The sequence below is a fragment of the Tyto alba genome, unplaced genomic scaffold (genome assembly GCF_018691265.1).
Source record: "Tyto alba isolate M040663 unplaced genomic scaffold, T.alba_DEE_v4.0 Super-Scaffold_21, whole genome shotgun sequence".
Taxonomy (NCBI): domain Eukaryota; kingdom Metazoa; phylum Chordata; class Aves; order Strigiformes; family Tytonidae; genus Tyto; species Tyto alba.
The window spans coordinates 20,354,380-20,371,119 of NW_024881295.1; the positions used below are offsets into that span (position 1 = coordinate 20,354,380).

The 16,740-nt window shown below is 40.7% G+C and overlaps 1 protein-coding gene across 4 annotated transcripts in view; it reads right to left on the reverse strand.

Annotated features, from left to right (window-relative positions):
• The window catches only part of DGKI (diacylglycerol kinase iota), a 217,958-nt gene that overhangs the window by 47,070 nt on the left and 154,148 nt on the right, over nt 1–16,740 (reverse strand). For all 4 annotated transcript variants that reach the window (XM_042795524.1, XM_042795525.1, XM_042795523.1 and 1 more), the window contains 6 exons: nt 13,599–13,678; nt 11,714–11,758; nt 6,491–6,560; nt 5,112–5,152; nt 3,422–3,549; nt 2,729–2,854 (listed from right to left, as the gene is read on the reverse strand). In XM_042795524.1, the coding sequence (XP_042651458.1) occupies nt 2,729–2,854; nt 3,422–3,549; nt 5,112–5,152; nt 6,491–6,560; nt 11,714–11,758; nt 13,599–13,678 (490 nt within the window). The remainder of the gene's footprint in view (nt 1–2,728; nt 2,855–3,421; nt 3,550–5,111; nt 5,153–6,490; nt 6,561–11,713; nt 11,759–13,598; nt 13,679–16,740) is intronic.

A 16,740-nucleotide genomic window follows, 5' to 3' on the forward strand; every position in this document is an offset into this window, starting at 1 on the left:
TGCTCCTCTAAGGTGAGACAGCAATATTATCTGTATTCTGCAGCTGGGAAAATGAGAGTCAGAAGGAAGGCAGGCACACCATTAATTTTAGTAATACAACCTGAGGCACACAGAAAGCCTATTTCTCAGTTTCCAGCCCTTTACTCTCTCTCAAAGTCTCCTTGTAATGGCCTCTCAGAAACCCAGCCTACTTCACAGTGGACGTGCACTGAATTAGGATCTTGTTGTCACTGGCCATTTGTGAAAAGTCTGTTGTAAATCTGCATAATTCAGAAATTCTGTGAGGAAAATTGAGGGGAGAAGCCAGTCTTCCAGAGCAGCATTCAACTGCCCCAACTGCAATAATACCTTGCTTTCCCTGCTGCAATCCCCTGCCTCGTTTCCCATACACCTTCCAGCTCGGCAGCAAATGATGCAGTGTCTAAACATACTTCAGAGTTTGCCCACTGGTGTAACGAATAATCTGCCTCAGCCCAGAACTCCAGAATCTGGAGAAAAAGCGACACAGACCCTTTCCTCTGTGCCCTTAACCCGCCTCACTCACCTCTTGCCTATCTGCAGCCCATGTCCTCCTTCTTTTCGTTATTCCTGTTCTGATTTCCCGGACATCCGTATGTCCCCTGTGCTCCTAATTGCCAGCTCACATCCCCTACCCGTGCTCCCCAAGTTCCTGCACACAATCCCTTTTTGCTGCTATTCCTTTGGCTCTTGCAACCTCTTTTCCCTGTTCTTCCATACGCCTTTTTCCTGACCCATCTCCGTTTGACCACGACGGCTGCTGCTCCCCTTTTCTCCTTGCTACTGGAGCTCAGCTGGCTCAGCCCAGTGGGCAGGCCTGCAACCAGGATTAAGCACAGAGGGGCATAACTCCTCCCTGAGCACCTGTGGACAGAAACTTTTGGAAGAAAAACTCTTGAACCCAAGATATCTCCAAAGCGCATGAAAACCTCGTCAGCAGGGCAAATTCAGGGGTACTTTTCTCAAGACAGAAAACGGCATCTCGCTGGCATTACGGTGACACATTATTAGATGTCAAGCCTCCAAAACTTCATTCCAGTGAATTTCATTCCACTACCGGCACTAAAACATCTCAGAAAACAACTGCTGGCTTTATTTATTTTGAAGAAGGTAATTTAAAGCAGCACATTTCCCACAAATCTTGTCCTCAGAAACAACTGACTTTATTGTTAAAGTTTTACTAAAAGAAAAAAAAAAAAAAAAGAGAGAAAGAATCAGTCAAAGACTGAGTCTTATCGTGAAAAATTTCAGCCAAAACAATTAAAGTTTAGAGAAGCTATAAAGAAAACAATTCCTTATTGTAGGCAGTGACAGGTACACTTTAGTCTGGGCAGTGCTATTGACTCTGCCTGTAATTAATAAATCTACCAAACATAGTTGTTCCAACTAAGCAAACCTTTCCAGTCATGCTGATGTAAACAAAACCATTCCTCTTATCAATTAGAAGTTAGTCCACCTGTTGCCACCATCTCGCCACACTGCCTAAAAGTGTCTAAGCATCATTTTTCTCCCGGCTTCACCAGCTCCAAGTTTCAGACCCTGCCATTCCAGTCTGTGGAAAACTGAAGCTGACTTCACTAACCTTCACATTGCAAAGAGCATAAAAAAAACAAGACCTGATCCAGAATCCTGCAGGGTAATGGGTGAAAACAAGGTGAGTGCCTCCTGGCAGTGCTACCCAGCTCACCCTTTCTCACCATGACATCTCCTTCTCTTGACAGCAGTTTCCAGTGGGCTGGAAAATTTCCAGTTTGTAGCCACACAGCTACGTAGCCTCCCATCCACACCACATCTGCCCTGGAGCTGTCCTCGGCAGGCACCTTGCAGGCCCCTTCCACACATATCCAAGACAGAAACCAAACAGAAACAAGGGCCACGTAGTCACTATTTCTAATTTTTCTATACCATTTTAAAACTCATCCATAGGGATCCAGATACAGTAGAACTAGAAACATAAAGTAGAAGGTGATGGACACAATTATACGGGGACAAAACAACCCCAAAACACCAGAATTTATCAAAGCCAGCAACAGAGTTCGGACAGGTGCTTCCCATCTAAACTTTGGTAGTGATTATGAATCTACTTCTGGTCTTGAAAACCTAAAGTGAAAGGACCAAAAAGCTGAGAACCACTTCTAAAATAGGCAAGAAGAATAAGAGATGCTCTTACACAAGTCTGAACATGGCAAACAGATTTGCAGTGGTAGAAATCTCTTACATGGGGGAATTATCAGCAAAACCCCCACTGTTTAGTCATCCTACATGGACAACGGTATCTCTGATTCAAGATTATATGAAAACTAGTGCCTACATCTTTGAAAGTAAGCAGCAATTGTAGAGGTTTCTGCTTTGTCACATTGCATCAGAGCTACCTTAAGGGTGAGTACTTTGGTCTTTCGCATAACCGGTTGCCATGAAGGTTCCCTTATCTGGAAGTTTAGGCATCCAAAATAACGTATTTACTCTTGGAAACTTGGATCTATGTTTATTAAGAGTGCAGGGTGCCACAGAGTAAAAAAACAAAGGCAAGGACATATAATAATGGAGAAAGAGGAAGAAACAGAATGGAAGAGCAAAGGAGAAGAAGCAAAAGGACTTCTGTAATTTCAGCACATCAGCAAAACTCATTAAGCTTAAAGGAGCCACTAGGAGTTAGCTGTGGTGATGGTGACAGTGCATCATCAAGCAGAGAAATGCAGAGGGCTCTTACTGCAGCATATGTGTCTGGCTGGCGTCCTTTTGTTTGTCAGGTACCTCGTAGTGTGGGGAAATCTTGCCAAGGCCACTGTCACTCAGCATCCTCTTTCGAACTGCAGGGTTCCACCGATCTGATATTCTAGGGAGAAAAGAAGAGAAAGGCATTCACTCCTCAGAAATTATCTTGTTTGCTCCACTCTGAAGCTGTCTTACGCTTACTGGTTCCCAGCAGTTCTCAGCCCACAGCAAGCTAAAAAAGCTTAATTCACTATGAGCACAAGACTGTTCCTAAAGAGGAAGAGGAGCATTCCTGGTATGCCCAGAGGATGAGAAGAAACAAAGACACTTCACCATCATTCTTAGGCACAAAGGGCTTCAGAGCCTTATACAATCTTATCAGAGCCCTGTCCATGCACAGAAGGGGTTTGTAACTCGATCAGTACAGAATTATGGCAGGGCAGATACAGTCAGGGGATGAGAGAAGGTTGAAAGGTCCATTAGTCCTGCTGTGTGCTTCAGGATGCCTAGTGGGGTAGATGTTATTCCACTGTCTTTCCATCATTACCATGGCCACATGTAACCCCGTCTCCAGCTCCCCACCTAAGACCTGCCCTCCCACATCTCTCAGTCCTTCAGAAGAGGGGACCAGACAAGAGATGCCCAACTCTAATATGACTGCTGAAAGCCAAATGTCAGCACCACTCACCCAGAGGCCTGCTCCACTACCAGATCAGGCATTCCTGGTGGCGTCCCCACCTGTTGTGACATTACCAGCTCTGGGTCCAGAATAAAAATCTCGTCCTGCGAAATTTCCGTCACAAAGTGCAAATGTTCCTGTTGGAATAATATAAGGGGCAAATAAAGAACCTGCAGCATCACCAGTGTCCCAAAGCACCCAGCTGGCTATAGGAAAGCTGGGTGCACATCAGGGTGTCTGAAGAGCAGTCATGGGACTACGTGTGTTTATTTAAGTGCACACACATACACACACACTAAAATGAATACTACCAAAGTCATCAACAAACACTTAATTGATTTCAAGCCAGCAAGCTTCACACTCACAGCAACACTTAAAAAGGCTGCTACTCAGTGACTCTATGTCATCCAGCTGAAAACTGGAGGTCTACCCAAAAAGCCAAGGTTTGCATTTTGAAATGAGGACCAACACCTAAAGTCTGCTCTCCAGTGATGGCTGACAGAAATTTACATTGTTTGGGGGTACTCTCCCAGACCTCCATTGCTTGCATGTTCTGGTTTCACATCTCCTTTACCAAAGCCCTCTTGTCAGTCCCTCTGCCACTGACACTGAAGGCTCATTGTCCTTCAAAAAACACCGAGTGTAGATAGCCCTGTCTACGTAGGCGAATGGGCAGGAAACTTCCCACCATTTGTGCACTGGGACCATCAGACAGTATTGATCTTTTCCCCACAGAAACAAAGGGCAAAGGAATAAGAGGGAAAGATGACCATATGTACAGTCAAGTATTAAAGAAATACAGAACGAGACAACAGTCACATTGCCCAGTTTAACCCATAGTCTTCACCCTTGCTATCCAAATGTTAAAGTAGAGATTCATCAAAGCATTTATATGACTGTGTGCAACGAAATCCCATGGTGGCTACACACAGACAATGAACCTGGCACCTTTGAACTAAAGCCACAGCTCCTTCTGCTTGAACTAAACCACCAGCTGCTTTTGCTAGGGGACAGACATATGTTCATGTGATTCAGAAACAGCTCACACACCTCTCAGGGGGACCAGATACAAACGACCGCTGTGAAATCGACAGTTTGCAGTTAACATTGAGCCACTCATTGGCCTGTTCTGGTTACAAATGAGAAACACCAAAAGCTCTGTAAAATTTTCAAAGTATCTTTTAGAAAATATATTTGGATTGTCAAATCTACACCATAGGCTTGAATCCATAGGAGCTCCATGCTGTTTTAGGATTTCTTGGAAATATTTGACACAGCTCTGTTTATAATTCTCAACTTGTAACATCACCTTAATTTCCATAGCTATTCCATGTCACATACACAGCATCAAGACTTCTGATGACTAAAAGCATCAGTGAAAAGATAAACTCAGATACTCTAGTGCCACACAGATGCCCCTTAGTAAGACTTGTTAAGGATGATAAATGTAGAAAATTCCAATCTGTATATCAGATTGGTAGTAAACAGAAGGGCAGACGGTCAGCAGACATAAAACTTCAGTGAAATTATGTGAATTGCATCAACCAAAAAATGGCCCAAAATTTTTTCTCTACATTTCATGAGACATCAGTAACATTTGGAATACACAGGAGGAATGGCAGATAATTCATTTTAAGCTGCATCTGACGTAGCTTTAAAAAAAAAAATCTATAGAAATGGTAACCAAATAAAGATTTACCTGAGATCTGTCAATGCGGTAAAAACGATCAGCAGAAGTTGCTGCAAGACAGAGAAACAACAGAGCTGCAGTGAAGAAAATGGTCTGAGCAGAACAAGATGGGCCGAGCTAACATCACTACCACTTAAGACAACCTCTGTGTCAGTGAAGTCACGGTGTTTTCCCAAGAACATAATCCCATTCATTCATTACATCCATATTCCTATCCCATTAAATGGTGAATTTAAATGTAAGGCTTAACAAAACATTATTCACTGAAATTATTAACTTGAAATAAATATTAAAAAAAAACCCCAACAACATATAAAATGGATTTCAGGCTTGTAAGTGGAACTGATTACATTAAAATATGTGGCAGAAGAAGCAGCATTGTTCTGATGAGAGTATAGCAAGCATATAATGAAATTGATGGGTCTAATAGGATTAATTCAAATTTTGAATCTAAAGAACAATAACATGCTTGGGAGCTCTTTGTAAATCAAATGCATGGCCACAGATATTCACCCTGAATTACCAATATACTCAAGGAAAATTTATGCTACTCATGAAAAACACATAAAAATAGGGGAGATTCACTATAATAAAGCACATAATATGAATCTTGACACTGCCAAATAATTTATATTACTAAACCCAGAAGCATTTTATCACCTACAATGTGCTTCATCAGATGCAATTTTTTATTTTTTTTTTTTCCTGCTTTGCATTTAGTTTGGCCAGTGAAATTAGATTCGTTCATTCTGGAGTTTTGACACAAGAGCACAGTGATGTAGCATTGTAGGTTTTGGCACTGCAAGGGAATATCAAATCCCTAAAGACAAAAACTGAATGCATCTACCCACTCAGCATTCTGCAAAAAACAAACAGATTCTCAATATGCTTTTTATCAACTTCTCTCATGAGAGACAAGGAAGAGTGATTAGAAATTGCCAAGGAGAAATTGTTTTTGTTTCGAACAACAAAAATTTCAGTCTCCCCATGCTGAAGCTTTTGCAAAAGCAAATGCCATCCATTTTAGCTGCTAATTCCAGTGCTCTGGAGCCTGATGAAAAGCCCAGATAAGCCGTCTGCTTTGAGAAAGTCTGGGTCAAATACAAGGGCAGCTCTCCAGGTAGCTACATGAAGTTCAGCCTCACGGGGAAAGGGACGCACATTTCCGTCACCTAAACACTATAGCACCTAAACATTTTGATTGCTAGATGAAAGACTTGTTTTGATTTCAGAGGGGGAAGGGGGGCACCCAGCCCCTTTTTTACCTGCTCGGTGTAACAGGAAGGAGCAGGTACCCCTCCACTGTAATACTCCCAGATGCACCATCCTTCACATGCACACCAGAAGCAAGCAGCATGCTAGGCACGAGAGAAGGCAGATGCACTTACCGTCTAGGAAGCACCATCTAGGAGATAGCCTCTGAACAGAAAGTACTCTGGGGAAAGAGCTTTCTTGATCCTGGATAGGGCAGGGAAATGACATTTACAAATAACAAAATTTTTCTCTTAAATAGACCATTTTCTAGTCTCTGCTTTTTTTCATTTTGCTCCGCTGACATTGCAAAATCTACAAAGCCCAAACCCCCTGGATTTGCTCTGCACTGACATCAGGGTTTGACTGTAATACAGAAGAGAGTAAAGTGACATCATTAGCTTCAGCCACATCCTTGGCTCTTCCCTTCAGTTCAGCAGCACCAAAAACTTTTGCATCAAAACCAGGTTTCTCAACTGTCTACAGCTCCCCTTATCTGTGGGGACACAGGAACAGAAAGAGGTCAAAAAGATACACATCAGTATCAAACAACAGCCATGAAGTCTAATTACTGTTTGTTTCTTGTGTGTCTGTCACCTTCTTTTATTCTAGCTCCGTATTTTTACACTCTTTCTCACCTGTACTGATCTGCCTCTCAGAGCAGTCGCCCACTTCACCTGTCCCTGGCATGTCCCAAATGCCCATCAGGGTAAAAAAGTGTTATTCTCTACACCAAGAATACAGAGAGCACAGACCTGGGGACCACCTCCAGCCAAGCAAACAGACATCCTACACCAATATCTACCTGTTCTGGCTAAAAAGACAGGCCCCTTGGGAGGCAGTGGATGTTATTTCAGGAACAGAACCAAATGACTGGGGAGGAATGAAGGCCGCCTTCGTGACCTGTATTCACCAAGGAGTCAAACAAGCTGCCCCTTGCTTTTTCAGCTCTCACCGAGCCGGAGCGGCGAAAGAGATCTCAGAAGGCAGAGGGTGGTCATGGCTCTGTTCCACGCTGCCAGTGGATGGCCAACCAACGTCCTAAAGCCACTGGGACACAACGCTTAAACACAAATAGGTTTGCACAGGACAAAACACAACGGTGTGGAACTTGGGCACACACCCAAAATTCGTATAGAGACAGGTTCTATCCTTATTTACATCTTAAGCAGTAAAATTAGCACATCTGCCAATGACATAACTTCAGGCAGACATTAGCTCAAAATGAAACTTTACTCCTCCTTCAGACCACAGACTACAACGTGGTATACCAAATCACAAGGCAAGAAAATAAAAATTAGAAACAATGGAGAGGAAAGGCACCTTTGAGAAAAGTATTGTTTTGCACAGAAAGCACAGAATGTGAATAATGTGTACGTACATATATTCATAACATGGGCATAGATTGGTGAAAACAAACCAGGCTACAATGATATCTCATTGGGACTTCTCAGAATATCACACAGGAGCCCAGCACCTCTCCTGACAGCAGGATGCAGGACAAACAATTTTCATATTGGGAACTGTACAGGTATATCAGGTCAGTAGTTGTTTGAAGGTCCAACACCAGAATGTAAAGGCTGGCTGAAAGAGTGAGTTCCAAAAAGAGACTTCAAACAAACATGGGGTTTTAGCCAGAAGGGACAACAGGACTATGAATGCTTAACCCCTAGCATAACACAGAAATCCACCACTCCAGCCTGAGCTACAGCAGATCTTTTTGAAAGACAACCAGTGAGAGCCTCCAAGTGACACAAACCCCACCATTCCCTCAGGCAGCTGGCTCCATGTGCATGGTTTGAAGGAAGAAAGCGAGGCTGCTTTATATACAAGAGGAAAAGTGCAGAAACACCAACACAAAATGAAACTTTATGGTCTATCCAACACGTCCAACGCATCTGAAACATTCATACAGATTCTCAAAGGTTCACAGTTTCCTATGTATTTTCCTCTGTTTTTATTGCCTAGTGTTTCCATCATTAAGAAAACCTAGAAGTAATAGATATTTCTCAGCAATTTATCTTACTGTTTTGCAAATCTGACATATTTCTAAAATATTTACCTGAGTAGCCCTGCGTGAGAATAAGCCATGAAAAAAATAAAGAACATATCGACAGAAAAATGAGAGTTTCATTAGTTCAATTCCCCAGGCTGCCCAGACATGTGACCATGGGGAAGAACCAGTTTGCCTTCTTCAAGTCGGGGAAAATCTCAGAGAATGCTAGAGGAAGTTGGCATTTCAATCTGACTGGGTAAGACAATTTTGAAATTGATTACAGAGCAAAAAAATGCCCTCATATGTTGAGGCAGGCATTGCTCTTTGATTTACATAAAGGTATCTGACATTTTTTCAGCCACTTGAAAAAAACTGAGGTCATGCTGATGTTGTTTAGGTATGCACAAGCTCCTAGTTTCCCCAGCTTCATGGTCGTCAGGGTGCACTGTGTTGTTTTCAAGCAGCTCTGATGATGATTAGCATTTTGCATTTTGATGGACACTCATTTCTCAGCCAGGTGAATGCATAACAGTGCCTGGGATGACGCTGCTACAAAATGTTATTAATTTCATTTGGTATCATGACAGCTTCTTCAAGATTCATCTTATTAACTTCTGCCTCTGGGACTGACTGGAACCATCTATTATTGCTTTTCCTTTCTAGTTATCCAGGACAGAAAAGCAAAGACAGCTCATCTGTTGTCTCCTCAGTGCTCTGGAGTTTGGCTATAGTCCTGGCAACAGATCTTGTCTGAAATGTTACTGCAGAATTTTACAGACTTCGCTTGATTAAAATATATATATATATGTATATATATGTCTTCTGATGCATGATACCTGGATCTATAGCCACCCTGACAAAAATAAAACAGCCTCAATACTCTCCCATATTTAGACTCACAGATTTTACTTGATCCCATAAACCTTGCTCTCATGCACACGTTTTTGTCATCTTCTCCTGTGCATTACAGGAGAGATGAAGACAATGACAGCATTAAATTCCGTAAAGTGAACTATTTCTACACATGGGGACTAAATGACATATCTCAGTATTTTAAGCATCAAATTTAAAATACACCTATGATTTTCTCTAATATGGTCTTATGGAGTTGTGGGATGCGTAGATTTGCTTATATCGCAACTGAGGTGTATGTGGGAGAGTCAAGGGTTTTCTGAAATCCAGTAGGTTTGCTAACGTCTACGTCTCCACATGCACAAAGTTTTATGTGTCTTAATATTTAGCCCACCATTTGTGGAAAGGTGAGGACTTGGTAACATTGCATACTGAAAAGGTAAATGATACAAAGAGGAGAAATGAGTAAAAATTCATAGACCTGGCAGAGTACATAATGCTGGTAAAATAAAGATAGGCATAATGCTGGTAAGTGTAAATTCAAGTCACAAAATGCATATTGTGATATGCTCCTTCCAAGACTTCATTACAGTTCAACTGCAGAACTAGCTTGGGAAGTCTCAGGCCCATGAAAATGATATTTTATGAGCATTAAACTAATTAGAGAAACGAAACAGAATGAAAAACAACTCTAGCATCATTTTTCTCATTTGCACCTGGGCTTGCTGGTATTTCTGCTGACTCTCTGTGTTTTGAGCTGCAGAGGAATCACACAGGAGAACTGCATTTATGAGACCTAAAAGTACCCGTGACACCTTATTAGTGAGGTAAGATGACAGTTCCATCAACTCAAGCACCTTATTCATGTCCTTTCTGCCCTGCTCTTTTCCCTTTCTGTAATATGTAGAGGGATACCAACAAATATGGAACAAACCTCAAATTAACCTAACAAGATGGTTTGTAGAAATGACCCACTGAGAATAAATCAATGTTTGAAGAATCCAGGATAAACAAATACTGAAGACAAAACACAGATGGGGGGTGCATTCAAAATGTGGCATCATAAAAAACTGATAGTATGTTAGGGATTTCACACTGATGTGCACTAGAGAAGATGGCTAGGCAATTAATTTATATACTGCTATAACTGCAGAGGTTAGAGCCAAGTATGGGGCTGATTTCTGACATTTCATATTCTCTTTTGGCCGTCCCCATACACACAGATTTAGTTCTTCAGTTTACCTCAGGCAGTTTCCTACGCATGGAGCAGTCAGCAGCCACCTAGGTTAATTTATAATGAGTGGAACGGTATAATACATGCTGGTTTATTAGCCAATTTGCTAGACACTAACACTGCTTTAAAACTCAGTTCCAGGGCAATGATTGATACAAATGTCAAAAACATGAGGTTACAATTGGACGGGGAAATGCAGAAGGAAACCAGGAACTGGTATGAAGAAGGCAACTCCAGGAAAACATGCCAAATTGCATTTTCTCATAGTGTCTTCCTGCATTCAGTTCATTTACAGGCATTCTTGCTAAACTGGAATTCTGTATCACCCGGGTAATCATTAAGCTCCAAGAAATTACCTGCAATTTCACCGCAATGGGTTCCCATCAGCTGGATTTCTTTGTGCTTTCTCAGTGAACTCATTCCCACTGATCCCAACAAGACTTGCATTGTTCAATCTAGAAAAAGTCTATCAACACCGTGCAAACTTGTCTTGTGATCCTAGGCGCTGTGTCAACTGACCATGGTTTGTGTCAAGTCTCTGTGCTACTGTCAGATCAGCTCAGGAGTCAGTAGGGTTAGTCTGAGTAAGCCTACTCCCAATTTAAGCACTGTGCAGCGCAATATTTTACTGAGAGAAATACGCATTCTTGAACAATACTTCCAACTGTAAAGGCAAGTTCGGTACTGCATACATTGTAGAACAAAGTTGTAAAACTCACCGAGACCAATTTTAAAAACTAGCCACCTAAAACTAGAGTCTGCTTGTCACATGCACAAGACACATTTGTACCCAGGATAGATTAAAAAACTACTCTGAAGATTATGTTAAACTAATGGTAGATGACTGGTGCACAGAATTATTAAGAGGTTAGGCCTGCTAGCACACCTTTTTTCTCAGTGATAGACTGTATTAGTACGCTATGCAATATAACATGTTATTGTTCAGTTTCTCAGACAGAGAAACAACTTTTCTGTTGTCATTTGACCTACAGGACACGTTCTCCCATTCACTTCAATATGCAAGGTATTGCTATTCCCATACCATTCGCATCATCTTGCTGTGCTAATTTTAAAGATGATTCAATAAGGTTTGCAAGGAAAACAACTGTCTGAGGGAAAGCAGAATGAAACTCAAACATCTGAGGGTAAATGATAATCAGAAATTCATCTAACATACGGGTATCTATCAAAGAGAAAACCTGGGTTCACACGTAAATAGTGCAGTCCACATAGTTAAGTCTCTTTTTGTTCTGATACTAAAAGGGAAGTTTATCTTACCTGGTAATGAACTCTCTGTGTAGTAGAAGTTACTGACTGCAGGTCCTAGCAGGAAGATGAAAGACACAGCAATGATGAAAAAGATTAAAGCAACAAGACCTGTTTGCATTTCTGCTATCTGAAGTGGTTGGGCAAACACAAATAATTTTGCAAGTATTTCTCACTGGTTTTAAGCATATGAAACAAACACCACAAAATAGTCATGGAAATCTCACTTAAAGTTTAGATTTGCATGCATTTGGTCAAAAAAAATGGGTTTAAAAATATAGAGATTATGTTACTGGATCTTTACCGTATCGCAGATCTACTTATTCTATGAAAACTATCTAAATTTAGAATATCAGCAAGAAAAGATGCTAAAATCTATAAAATATTTTTGCAAATATTTCTGAGTAATGAATGCACTAAAGAAAACCACTGGCATTTCTCCCTGTTTTAAGTCCACCTCATGTCAGGGAGAACATATCAGAATGACCCTGTTACTTAGCAGGGTTCAGGAACCTCATTTATTTAAAAAGAGATTCTGTCAAATAGTTTTAGTTCATGACAGCCTACTAAAAAGCCTAGCCTACAGACCACAGATCCCCAGCTGGCATGCAAGCTGGCAGAGTGCAGAAGACCTTGGCACCTCCATTCCCAGCAAATGGTTCTGAGCCAAATCAAGCACACACACACACAAAAAAAAGTAGTACAAACTCTGCAAAAGGTTGGAGAAACATAGTTCCTACACAACCACTATGGGTAATTCAACCAGAACTTCTAGGTGTGCTTCCTCCAGGGCTGCACAACTACTCGCCACCCAATACTGGCCATTAAGCTGCCTGACCTCGCTATGAGATCACATTTGTAATCTGCTGAGAACATCATCACAATTATTTCATTGTAATTTTCCATCTCCGGATACTCCAAATATGCATCATGGGTTTATGTCTGACAATAATAGCCGCACCTCAAGTCTGAATGTTCAGAAATGAGTTTGATGAAGGGAAACCTGGCTGAAATGCCAGAAAGTGAAAGCCTGTAGTGAGAGACTAAGGCCCATAGGCAGGCTGCAAGTGCAGAGCCTCAAAACCACAGGGAAGTCAGTGGCTCCCAAAGAGTTCAATGGGAGGGATGAGGTTCATAACTCCTATGTAAAATGCATCACCTATTTAGGAACCTATGTAATGTCCTCACACTTGAAAGTGCTGTTGACTGATATCAGTAGAAGATTCAAAACAGTCAGAGGCAATATATTAATGAAAATCCATTAGTTTTATCACTGAAGGCATAGGAACTTAAAATTATTCACATAATGGGACATTTGGAGTCTCCGCTTCCCAGATTATATTGTAGAATGAACTCTCATGAGGCAAGGTGTTCAAGACAAGAGCAGCAACATTATTATTAGCTGCATGAGCATACATTTCGGTGTATTTGGAAATATCTAGTTGATATTTGCAGTGTTTATTGGTGTCTCAGATTACTCCATGACAGTATTAGAGAGTTACATTTGCATAATTAGACGCACTCAAATATGATGATGTTTATGCTTATATAACACACTTTCTAATCAATAATTTATGTCATTTCAGCAAGGTATGTGGAGAGTCCTGGTTTTCCATTCCAGTTCAGGTAGAAGTAAACACACCCATTCACGTCGATTTTGTTATAATTTAAAAAAGATCAGTATGACTTTTCATTTCCTGTTTAGAAATTATTTTTTCAGTGCTACTTGTGCTTTTATTATCATATCATAAGTCTAAAGTTTTTTTTTTTTTTCAGTGGTAGGCAAATTGCAATATTCTTAATATATGGTTGTTGCAGCTATTAGACCTCTGTACTCCAAACTGAAAGAAGCATAATATAGATTAATAAATGATACCTGAAATCACAAAAACCTCACCTCCTGTAGACGGTCAATGTACATACGACAGGTCTCCAAGTCACAATCTCCTCGTACAACTATAATTCCTAGGGGAATGGCTGGAAAATCAAAACCAAAGAAAAATCTATTGAAAGTCTCTTGAACTTTAAAAGATTTGCAATACACTTTGGTTTTCTTTTTTTTTTTTTTTTAGTGTCCTCACAAAAGCTTTCTACTATCTAAATCTTAACAGTCATTTAAAAGTGGGAACATATTATTCATCATTAGTTTCAACCATTTGTAATTCTCAGAGATTTCAGTTTTCAACTGTCTTTCATACTGAAGAAGCTAAAACAGATTTAGTTAAATTGTGTACTTCATTGTCTGGTGTCAACATCAATTATTAACTTCAAAGAAAGGAACGTACTCCAGAACAAGAGTTTAGGGGTGTGCTCTTATATATTGAAATAAGAGAGTCATATTTCATTTTCAGAGCTTTTAAAAGTCTACAAAAGTGATTTAAAGTAATGAATTTCAGAGAAAACTCCAGCACCATGTTATTTTGATGTAAGGCTGCTTTCAAATCAAAACAGACATTATTCCATCTACACACAAAATTGACACATCTCTGTATTTTTTCAGAGAAAAAAAGAGAACTTCTAAAAATACAGCAAATAATTCCCCTCAGCTGAGGGCAGCATTATAATAACATGGAATTTATGTTTCCACAGCAATTCTGTTCCTGCAACCAAAAAAAGATCCAAAACAAACCCACAGAAAGAACAAGAGAGAAAAAAAATATATGTGAGTCCACAAGGAAGGTACCAAGAGAGCTACCTACTAAGATCTCATTAAATAAAAAGGAAACAAGCGAAAACTCTTGAGTACCTGATTTTCTAAAATTGAATCACTGAACGAAGTTCTTTTTTTCCCCCTGGAGGGTCTTTAATCAAACAATGGCCAAAAAAAGTAGAGGAGCAACAAGAAAGAGATATAAATACTCATATGAAGCATTCCAGAAGGAGAGCAGAATATCAACGCATAAACAATTTTGGTATCTGGATAACAAGAAGCGATGTAAAGTCACTGACAGTTCTGAGATAAATAGAAAAAAAATCCCGTGCTACAGCCCCTCCTGCCGTTCAGAAGTCGATTAAGAGGGAGAGATATTTATCTAATGAGAAGCTCTTCATTCTGATAAGAGAAGAAGACAGTGCTAAAAGATGACAGGTAACACGGCTCATATTTTTATGGCCCACCAAGGTGAGAAGCTCAGTGGTTTCAGAGAGGAGAGTAGGGGAGAATCTCTGGAGGTCAAGGGCATTTCAGTCCTCAGAGGACAGCGCAGGGGTCTGGGGACACTCAACAGTGCTGCCAGCATCGTGCTTGGAAAGCAATTTGAACAGCAGAACAGCTACGAAACTGGGAAAACAAGAAGCAGGGAAAAAAAGCTGGAGGGAGAAACAAGGACATAAAGACGCGATAGGCAGGACTGGGGAAGAAGGGAAGAGCTCGCGCTTCTGCTGAAGCAACACTGACATCCAGTAGTGATGCCAACCCCCCTGTGCATTTTCAGAAAGGCCAGAAGGGAACAGTGCTCATTGCGACCTCCCAGGTTTTTTCATTACAGAGCAGAACTGAAAGACAAGCAAGTGGAAGGAGGGTCAATCGTGAGGTTTGCTTTACGCGCTCTGATGCTCTGGTTTACAGAATGATTCTCTTTGCTTAGTGTTTAATATTGCTTAACCTGCTCTGACAGGAGACCCTTAAGCTATTTGTAGAGAGTACTTAATGGCTATCTAGTTTCAATTCAGCAGATCCCTCTGCAGCCCTTACTGAGAGAAGCATTTTTTAAATTCATTTATAGAAGTAAAAGGGGAATTGCAGCAGACACGACTACACCTTCAGTAGCTACAGAGCACTAGGGAGCTACACCACTGGCTCATAAACTGTCACCACAGATTTTGTCCATTTCTGTTGAATTCTTTCCTTCATGGAGGAGTATCTGCACTTAAGGTGGACCAGAGCTTTGACCTGCCAAAACAACGCAACTAACAGAACTAAAATCTTTAACTATCACTGTTCCTCACAGCCCTAAGGAAGAGGACTTTGTGAATACCTGGAATCCTAAAGAAATCCACCAAAATGTCTAAAAAGAAAACACTAATATGCAACAGATCGCTTAGCAGTGACATTTATGGCCTTCATCCAACAAGTGAAGAAGAAAGTCATGATTCACAGATTTAAATTACATCCTATATATTCTTAGTGGTGATAGAAAAATTCTGGGCTTGGTGACTTTGTCCTTAAAAAGAAACACACAGCTTTTGTTGCCTGGAAATCATGAATTAGCATGACTTATAGCTTTTTGTGTGAATGGCTAGCTAAGGGATAAGGTGTGTGAGATGGGTCTCAATGGTTCCATTCTATATGGTTCATACTCATTTGAAAAACCTTTTAAGTCTTTACTGGATAACACTACAGTATATGCTAAGATGTTGCTTGGCAAAGGTTTTTTCTTTGGGATTTTTTGTGAGGTTTTTTTTGCTTGTTTTTTTGCAAGACCCATTTGGCTTTCAGGAAAGAAAATGTTCCCAGCCCTCATTTTTATCATAAACCACAGTAAGTATGCACCATGTACCACACAGCCAAGATTTTCAAAGTGCTTCACAATAGCTGCTGTTTGAAAACAAAAGCAAATCCTTAATGATTTATAATGGGATTGAAACTGTGGGATTGTTGCTCGTTCTAAATATAGATAAATGCTGTGCAATAGGGACAATACGAGTTAAGTTATGATAAATCAGTTAAAGGCATAAAATTAACACACATAGCATTCAGTACCATTGTGGACATTTTCATCCAGGCATAAAGGAGCTTCCACCTCTTCCGAGTAGCTCTGTGTGGATGAGTATGTGGGCAGTACAAAACAGTGCTGTGGGACACAGCGATTACTAGATATGCCAGGTGAGGGATGGGAAGACAAAGTCTTACATTAAGAGCACAGGCACTGCAGAGCAACGTTCCCATACACCCACACACTGTCCACTCCTGTGAATATATAGATATATCCACACACATGAGAATATGCCAAAAATAAGGGAAAGTCTCAGATCAGGAGCCAAGCCACAGCATTCAAGTGCCAGACATTTTTCTCTTGAGGGGTCTACTCTTCTGGCCA